We start from the raw sequence: 10,294 nt of genomic DNA, 5'->3' as shown, positions 1-10,294 counted from the left end.
TCAGTTCCCTGCTTTGAGAATTCCATTAGAAGTCTATTAAAATGAGGGATACGTATATAAGAAATTTTGGTTCGGCTGGATATGTTTGGACTCAACGTCCCAAATCAGATTCATCATCTTCCCTTTCATAAACCATTCTTCAGCCTTGCTTAATGAGTTCTATTAATGGCACCATCACATTCCTGGCAATCCAGATAAGAAGCATCCAAGTCATTTTTTGCTTTCTCTCACCAATCGATCAACAGATCCCATTAATTCTATTATTTCTTCTACATCAGCCCTTCCTTTCCATCCCCCTGCGGTTCTCCAGTTCAGACTTGCATTACTTTATTAATTTCCCTCAATATTTCTGACTTCAACCATAATAAAGGACTTCTAAGTGGCCTTTCTGCCTCTTTTGCTGCCCTTTCTCCCATTCAAATCCAGCCCAGATCTCAGTGTCAGCTCTTTCTTCCTGAAGTACTGCTCTACTCATACACTTCCCCAATTTCAAACCCCCAGTGGCTCCCTGGAGCCAATCAGGTACCCACTCTTCTGCCCTGTTGTATTCAAGGCTTGTTCCAATATGATGCCAAAACTTTTCAACCCATTCCTCAGAAAATACACCCAATATGGCAGCAAACCTAACACAGGCCCCTGCTTCCCAGCTCCAGGCCTCTCTGTCACTTCTACCTTAGAAGACTCTCTCTCCCCAGCCTCTACCTATGGCAATCTTCTCTGTTCCTTAAAGCCCATCTAAAAATGCCACTGCCTCTGGGAACTATTTTCTGATCCCACAGGCCCCACCCAAATACATTCTATTTTCTTTGAAAACTTATAGCAAGTTTTTTGAATCTGGAAGAAGAAAAGATGGCCTTGTATAGTATTTTATATAAAATATAGCCTCTCTATACCTGCCTGTCCCCTCTGCCTGCACTAGCCAGTCTTGCCCACACTAGGTTTTAGCTACTGTTGGTATGGACTGTGTCAAAGTTTGTCATGTACCTTATACAGAGTAGGCACTCGATAAATATTCATTGACCTAAACTGAACTTTAAATTTCTAGGTACGTTAGTATGTTCCCATATAAAGTGAACTGAGACTAGAGCGGTGGTTCTTAACCTGGGCTGCATATCAGAATCTCCTGAAGAGTTTTAAAAATCTTGATACCCAGGCCACAACCCCAAATCAGTTAAGTCATAAGCTCCGGAATTGTGGCAGAAGCATCAGGATTTATGAAAGCTTCCCAGGTGATTCCAAACAGCAGCCACATCTACGGAGAGTAATTTCAGAACTTACCCAGAAAGGTCCAAGGGGATGCAGAGGGCATAAAGCTGTAGTTTGGGCACCTGGTGAAGAATATACTCCCCTTTGTGGTACATGCAGTGCATGCCTAGAAAGTAGAAATAAACACACACTTCGGCCTTATTGGACCCTCCTATTTTGTGCAACACTCATTAGACATGTAGCATTCATAAAGGCCCCAGAGGAATATCAAAAACCTGCAAAAACGGACCAGGGAAGGAGAGAAAGTTGATGCAATTTGTCTGGTCCTTTGTTTCTAAAAGTCACACAGGTCCCATAAGCACTCTCCTCTCCAAACAATTTGAAGGGCTTTTCATAATTTGATTAGTTGTGGAAATGGGGATCAATGCATCTTTCTCTTTTTATTCCTCACTTCACTTTTGTAAGCATTCAATGAGAAATTGAATAGTTGAGAGACCAGCAGTAGATAGAGCTAGAGCTCTGGATGAAACGAACCACGGAGAATGATGCCTAGAGGAGTCAAAAGCTGACTTTTATAGGGACAGGTTAATTTGAATAATCCTCAAATGACAAATGGGTTGCTTTCCAGATGTTCACTTGTAAATTGGTGGTTTAAAACGCAGAATATATTTCCTTACACCCAAAACACAGTGCTAGATTCCCAAGTGAACTCAGTAAACCCAATTTAATTCATGACTGAGTTACAACATCTATTATACCTGATTGGGTGATGGTCCTAAGAACAGGATCCAGGCAAAGCAGCCCATAACATAAGAGGGGAAGAGAAACTACTTCCTCCTTTTTTGTGTCTATCATGTGGTCTAAGGTCCTTTGCATCTATCCCCCATTCTGTGTTTTTCTCCCCAGATGCCCTGTGCTCCATGTTCTATAACCCCCGTCTGTGGTAACCCATCCCATCTCAGCCTGTCAGCATGCTGCATGCTCCAAAATGACCTAACTCCAGTTCCAGGCATCTCAGGCCGACGGTCAGAAGAAAGCAGTCCAACTGAACGAATTCTGATTACCTGAGAGTCTTTTAACTTCATAGAGGGGCTGCATTCTTTTTAAGCAGTTGCCTTCTTACTCCCATCAACTTCTAATTGACAGAATTGCTGACAAAGTAAAAAAAATAAAAATAAAAAATAAAAAAAAATAAATCAGGTTGGGAGGGGAGGTCTAGAATCCTAAGTGGGTCAGACATCCAAATTCTTGTTGATCAAAACCTCCTCCTGTCCTCTTCCTCCCCACAACACTCCCAAAGTACCTTCCAAGCCGAGATCCTGGCCTGAGTCTGTTTGTATTCGGGCTATTTATGAATTGGTTGTAAACTCAAAGGCAAAGTTCCTAATAATGACCTTTATTCAAGGTCCCTTCCAGGGTCCTTGGGTAACCTGGCCTCAAAGTATTTCTGCTGATGGTTGAGTAGAAAATCAATGTGCCTTACCAGTAAGACGAACAGTTACTTCAATTACAAGAAGCTTTTTGAAGTCCTTTTCACCACTAATTGCCTTTTCTTGTTTTACGTGGATCAAGATTTTAGAAAGTTAATCACTGAAACACTGCTTGAAAAATGCCAAACGTCTTCTAAACTTTGACAATGCAGTGGTCATCAGTATGCTAAAAAAAAGTTGCTAATACCATGTTTTTAAAAATCTGTGCAGTGCAAAAAAAATGCATATTTGTTGAAATTATGTTTGCCTCCTATTTCTAATTATATTAGCTAGCACACTTGGTATTATAGAATGATAAACAGGCTGCCTTTTGTTAATATGTAAACAATGGCCACCTCAAACTCCAAAAAGCGGTAGCCTTGAAATTGCAAGAAATAGAGAAAGAACACACTTTCAGTCCTCTGAGAATTGGGCCAAAAATGCTGAGAGTAAGCGTAAAGAGAATGGCTGTAGTGTAGAGGCATAAAAATACTAATTTACTAGAAGATTTTAACATATGAGTAAATAGAAAATGTTTCCCTAACAATAAAAACTAAAAGACTTCAACAATATTTGACAACAAATATTCTAAGGCTGAAGTAAATGTATATTTTTCTTTAAAATGAAGAAAATAGTTCTAGTTTCCAGGTTTAAACTTTTTGATGGTGATTCAACCAATTTTTTAATGTATAAGTATATTTGACACTTGGAAGTGATTTTGTAAAAATATTCTTATTCAAATTGTATGTTACAACATAAATTACAAGCTGATTAAATATCAACAGAGCAACAGAAAGATAACTAGGTTTTAATCTTCCTAAAATATCCAGAAAATCCAGTAGACTTCTTATAGAATGTTAACTCTCTTAGATAAAAATTCATTCTGCCTCCTAACTGAAAACAGACACATTAAAAAATGAGACTTAAAGATGGGAAAGATGGGGGTGGAGAAGCTTGACCAGTTTAGACTGAAAATTAATGGAGATACAATAAAAAGGGGTTTTGGAGTACATGGCTGGCTCAGTTGGTGGCACATGAAACTCTTGATCTCGGAGTTGTGACTGTGAGCCCCCACATTGGTTGTGGAGATTACTTAAAAGTAAAGTCTTTTTAAAAAAAAAGTGTTTTTATACCCATAAGAAACATGAGTTATTTTCACATAGTATGGTAAGAGTGAATTGTTCGATGTTCCAAAATTCCAAAGAACATGATGCTTTTCACAGATTCAGTGAGTTATCTGAAAACTAGCAGATTCTTGTAATTTTCCCACAATTAATAGTGCAAGAATTCAGTGAATTATCTGCTAATATTGACTACAGCAGTTACTACCAAAAGATTACTAAATGTGTATGGGTACAGAGTATAAACAGTTTTACTGTGTTAAGGGAGAGTTAAACCCCTCAAATAATACAAATGAAATCATTTGCATGCAACTGCATTTTTTTTAATGCACATGGGTAAATTAAATTTTACTTTTTCAGTACTGTTATTTCAGAGACACTTTATCTTCTTTTCTGATTCTCACTTACTTTTCCAATCTTCAGCATTAAGTTTCTTAACCTACTCTTCTTCCTTTGTTACCTTTCTGTTGAGATTGAAAAATCTGTAAAATACTTAGCAGTATTAGGGAAGTTCCTTATTTCTAGGCATTCTTAGGTGAATTCCTAGGAATTCAAGAGGGATTTTAATAATTCAGATGAATATCAGACACATTCTCTGATTTTTCTGTAACTCTGAGGTCTCTTGTTTCTTTATCTGTAAAGTAAACAAAATACTTTATTTCACCTTTTCCAGGATGGAGGCTAGGATAAACATACATTTATGAAGAATTTACTTGGAGACCCTAAAAAAAGTAATAGCGTTTTTTTAATTCCAAAGGAAACATTTAAAATATTTTTCTCCAAAGTAAGTAGTTAAATTTGCTTTAAAGGTTTGCATTTCTTTCCTCCCCCATTGCTTTGTTTCTCTTTAGAAGGGTAGTACATAATGGTGGAATCTTCTAGATGGTATGCAGTTAAAAGAAGAATCTAGAGAAAAACCAAATGAATTTAAAAAATATTCTATCGGCTTTCTGCAGGCAGATTCCAGGAAAATTTATTTTTGCATAGGTAGAATAGCCAACAGGAACTCTGACTCCTGTGTCCACGAATGAAGTTAGTGGAAATGACTCTGCAGACCACAGAGAAAGAGCAAAGGAGTTTCTGTATTCCTTTCTGGCTTAAGCAGTTCAGGACAACTTCATTGTACTATTCCAGATCCCAGTGAAAAAAACGTTCCATGCTAGCATGTCAATGACCTTATGTTGAAATGAATCAACTTAGGGTAACAGATAGATAAAGACCCACAAAAATGAGTGTATCCTTTGGCCACTGTTTTTGCATTCTCAGCTACATCAAGTCTGAATTTAACCCCAATGATTCATTTCAGCCATGAGGACTGACAAAGGATGTACATATACCCACAGGCATGTACACACATGCACATGAACACACACACACACAGAGACTTCAGTTGAGGCACGGAGCACCCACAGCTAACATAATTCAATCAGAATCAAGAGATGCCTCTAACAAACATGGTATGCTTCCATCTTAGGAAGCTTGAGTCAACTTATTTTCTAAAGTACTTTTTTGTTTATTGAAATCCTAATGGAAAAACCATTATAGCAGCCATTTTGAAATGTGCAAATTACATAAAAATAATGTTTTGCTTCCATTACTAAAAAGCAATGAATGGATCTTGGCTTTTATTCCTGTTCTTCTGGATCATGCATGTTAGATAATCTGTGGAACTGAAAACAAGTGATCGCTTAAGCCCAAATGTCTGTGAGCATAAACTGTGTCTTTCTTCAAAAGGTATGTGGTACTGTATTCGAGTAGACCAGTCATCTCCATGATATTGTTACTGTTTCTTAGTCGTGCTTTCTTAAAGATTTGTTAGGGGTTGTGCTTTGTTTGGAAACTTTGCAATTAGAAGAAAAAATAAAAATTAAGAACCAGTATTTAATTCAACCTGGATATTTTAAAAAAGAAATTTAGAGGATGTGATGGACTGTTTATGCATTAAATAAAATTTTATTTATTCTCAATTAATTGTTGGGTTTGTTTGCTTTGTAGCTTGGTTCAAGACTATGTATGTGAGATAGGTAAATTCTTGCTTTCAGTGGTTTTTTTTCAGCTCAGGTATTTTTTGGATACACTGCCAGTTTAAAATAGCAACCCTAAAGACCTGTGTTACTTCTATACAACAACTGTGAAAGCTTGTACTCACTTGTATTCATGACCTTAGAAGGGAATGGGTGTATACCCATGTAAAAGGACAAGCCATATATTTATGGTTTTATATGCACTTTGAAGTTGTTTTCACTGTAGTTAGCAAAAAGAGGTATCTCTAAGCAGAGCAGAGGGTAGCCAAATTCAGTCCAAAACAGCACTTTGCTTTTACTGGAATATGGCAAAATGTAAGTTTAACTGAGCCTTAATTGTTGAATCCTACAGTTCTACCAACCACAACCCAAATACATTCTACCTGGCTCATATCTAACAGAAATTTTAGATCTTCATTAATATAAAGGCCACCTCATTAACTAAGAAACTGGCTGTATTGGATAAAAAAGATAGCCAGATTCTCTTAACATCTGCAAGTACCCAAAGTTGGAAGTCAGTATAATCAGTTTTGGGTAATGAGCTTAATGGTGTCATAGTACATATTGCTCAGTTAAGTGGTTCTTAATACTGACAGCCCATTAGAATCACCTGGGGAGAATTTCAAACTATGCTCAAGCCTCACCTTGGAGAAGTTAAATCAATTCTTGAGCTGGGGGCCCCAGAGTTGGTATTTTTTTCAAGACTCCTAGGTGTGATTCTAATGAGCAGGGACGGTTGAGAACCACTGGCTTGGATGGTCTTTCCCCTCATGATAGACCTGTTCATTTGTGTATGGTTCTTCAAGACTTCTGACCCTGGTGTTTGGGGATATGGCCTCCAGTTAGCACCCAGGAAGAGCCCAGATATAATAACTAATCAAACTGAAAACCTGCCCAGGGGAGTCTTCTTTTATTTTAATGCCCCCTCTTAAAGGGTTCCTATGGCATACGTTACTAGAGCTACACCACTAAAGTATTCAGCAATACTCTGTTTAGGACCGCTTATTCATTAGTACGTGTGCTCATCTTGGCTGCATATCCAAGGACAAGGGTGGTGTTGAGTAAGCCTGGGTGTGGGTAGGTGCTTGATAATATTTGATTTTTTTTTAAAGGGAGCCCAGGCAAAAGAATATTTTTGAATTTCAATATGCCTTGTTATCAAACTAGAAAGAACACAGATTTTTCAAATGTGGACAGTATAGAATACTACAGCAACTCTTAAGTGTTTTGGTAATCTACAATCTATTATGTATAATAATATATGAATCTTAACTTCAAAAAGATTTTATACTTGTGCTACCCAAGCTCCTAATCCATAAATCATAACGGATTTCCCAATGTACAATTTTTGGAGTTTTATCCAAGACTGGATTTGATCACTAAGACCCATTTACTTTTCCCTCAATTGTCTCCCAGGAAAAAATAGTACATCAAGTGGGGTGGATAGCTTAGGAATTTGGTTAGAGCTAAATTGCTTCCAGAGATTTAAAAAACACAGAAAAGGAAGCTATAGGCAAAATATTTAACGGACAGATTACCATTCTTTTCAGAGAATGGGGATGGGGAAAAAGAGATATGGGATTAGGATCTTATCTATTTAATTAATTTATTCAATCTCATTAAGAAAATACTGTTTATAATCAAAAAAGAAATATTTATTGAGTTTATTCTATCCCTCTATACTAAAAGCCATTAGAGATCAAATGAAAAGCACAGCTCTCTTTTAAAAGGAATTTACAGTCTAGAGAGTGGGATATGAAGCCTACTGGGAAAAGGACCCCATCTTAACACATTTTTGAGACCTTCCCTAATTAACACATTTTTTAATACTGATTTTATTCATTCTTAAACTCTACAAACTTACTGGGGTTATTAATGAAGCTTTCCGAGTCTAGATAATAAACTATCGTGCCCAAATAGTAAGACAGACAGAGGCCCAGAGCCTTGTCATTAGTTTAAGTACACACTGCAGTGTGGAGTGTGGCCAGAAAGAGGACATGGTATCGTCTCTTCTAGAGTTATGTAGTGTAAACTATAGTATCTTCTAAGCCTAAACATTTTACCCTCTAATTTGCAGTGAGGAAGCAAAGTCCTGAGCCCTCCTCAGTTTCTTATTAGCAGATATCAGAAGGAAAGAGAAATTCAGCAATTGTTTCTCCAAGCTTTCTAGGGATTCACTTGCGATTTTGTAAGTTTAAGTTTATGCCCTGGGGAAGACACTTTCATTCCTTATATACCAAATGGATTTTGCTAATTAGGGGTAACTAAGAAAGTAAAAATTCTACGGAGACTTTCTATAGAAATAATATAAATTGCAAGTAGGTGGCTGCATCTGATGTTAGGTGTTGGAATCCATAATATGTTTGGGGGATGTCATTGTTGTTTCTGTTGACTTGTGAAAAATGCCAAATGCACACATAACTTAGAGTCCTGGCTTTTCCTAGTTACTATTTCTAATTGCTATTTCTAATAATGCATGCAGTGCTGTTGATCACCAAGTCACTATTTACATTAAGGGTTTGGTTTACGCATCCAGTGGTTAAGCAAATTTATGAAAGTAATTCAAACAAACACCATGCATATTATTTTGCTCTTATCTTGATTAGCCTTGATGGTAGTGATGCTCTTTTTGCTTGCTTGTACTGATTAAAAGGAAATAACTTACAAAAGCAACATTTTAAAATTTCTCAGTGTTAGTTATATTTATATGTGTAATATTAACATATACACATTCCTATATAGGAACAAATATATATATTTGGGTACTTGTAAGGAATTAGTAGTAATTGGCCTCAATAAAATATTGAGGAATTGTATATCTACTTAAAAGCTAAATGTTATTTCAATTAATTTAACCTTTAAAAAAAACCATTAAAAATAATACATCTAAAAATAATAATAATAATAATACATCTATAGTTCCAAGTTACAGAGAAAGCTTTCAGATTAATTATTTGTATTCTCATCAGCTTGCCTTTTTTAGTATTACAAAAGAGCACATCTGCCAATTGGTGCAATTAGATTTAAACATTCCACATCTTCACTCAGGGAAGCACTCAATATCATCGCCCCCAAATAGGCCTTTATTGCCATCAGGAAACTAGCAGGGCACTTAGCATAAAAAACAAACTCACATTTTTATTTCTATATTACAAAATCTATATTTTAATAATGTATACATTTAAAAATACAGAGCACTCACGCCATGTATTCTAGCAAAAAAAAAAAAGTATGACTACTTCATGCATACACACACAATGCAGTAAGCATAAATGTATTTACACGACGGTAGGTAGCTGTTTTAAGCATACACACGTAATGAATACTGTAACTTCACCCGAACAGGTCAAACTTACAAAGTTTAAGAAAGTGATTGTTTCTCCGAGGACTAAAACTGCAGTATAGCCTAATCCTATTTTTTCTTAAGATTGTTTTCCCTTCAAGTCGTCCCCCAAAAGGGAGAGGGGGCATTATTTTCACAGGAATCAAAACCATTCACAAGTTCCATTAATGTAGTCTACAAAATACTGATAAGGAGGAAGAGAAAGGCAAGAAAATCGTGTCCATAAGACCGGTGACGCGAATAAAAGTAACCTGAAGGTTTGCTATTTTATTCTAAGAACGCATCCTTGGCCACCTACTGGGGAAAGGGCTATGGCTCCGGAGCTCGATCACTGGGCATCTTCCCCCTGGCAGGGCCGCGCGCCCTAACTGGCCATCTGGAAGGGCTCCGGCTGGAAGCCGAAGAGCCTCTGGCCGTAGGGCTCGCTCTCACCCGGCAGCTTCGCGCTGGCAAATGGAAGGTAGTGGTCGCGGCCAAAGTGCTCACAGTGGAGACTGACCCAGTCCCGCTCCGAGCCGAATCGCTCGGCCTCGGCCAGGATACGGGTCAGAGCCATGATGTAGCTCAGTGCCATCTGCAGGGTTTCATACTTGGACAGCTTTTTATCCTGGCCCCACTGGGGCACCACCCTACGCAGGCGGTCGAACGCCGTGTTGAGCCCCTGCATTCGCCGGCGCTCGCGCGCGTTGGCCGCCAAGCGCCTGCGCGCCGCACTCTCCAGCCGCCCAGCTCCGGCGCACGCACCCGCGCACTCGGCGCCGCCTGCGCACGCGGGCGCGGCGCGCGGTCCCGCCGCGGGGTTGCTGGGCTTGCAGGACTTCATCCCAGGCCGGAAGGAGGGAGGCTCTAAGCTCACTCGCCCGCTTAGGACCTGCGCGCGAGCCGGTCTATCGAGCCGCTCCCCAACGTGGCTCTTCTGAGCGAGTAAGTCATACACAAAGCAACTCGCGTGGAAATCAGAGTTTACAGTGGGGAGTACGGGACCCCGCCTTCCGTCCTACTGGATAACCAGACTGCTGTCTCTTCACTTGCTCAAATTTAGGGGAAACTGAGGTGCTGAAGAGAAAGTCATTTTCCCAACGTGAGGGTGGAAAAGAGAAGGGAACCTTCTTGCTGCAGAATTTGGTGTGG

The 10,294-nt window shown here is 38.7% G+C and overlaps 1 protein-coding gene across 1 annotated transcript; it reads right to left on the bottom strand.

Annotated features, from left to right (window-relative positions):
- Positions 1–9,468: 9,468 nt before the first annotated feature.
- Positions 9,469–9,986, bottom strand: ATOH7 (atonal bHLH transcription factor 7; the record flags this gene model as incomplete). The annotated part of the gene is made up of 1 exon (XM_080823511.1): positions 9,469–9,986. The coding sequence occupies one exon, from the start codon at positions 9,984–9,986 to the stop codon at positions 9,528–9,530; it is 459 nt and encodes a 152-aa protein (XP_080679637.1). The 3' UTR covers positions 9,469–9,527.
- Positions 9,987–10,294: the final 308 nt, after the last annotated feature.

Source organism: Martes martes (genome assembly GCF_963455335.1).
Source record: "Martes martes genome assembly, chromosome: 14".
Lineage (NCBI taxonomy): Eukaryota > Metazoa > Chordata > Mammalia > Carnivora > Mustelidae > Martes > Martes martes.
Note: the sequence above shows the minus strand (reverse complement) of the source record. Positions and strands in the feature narration are given on the sequence as shown.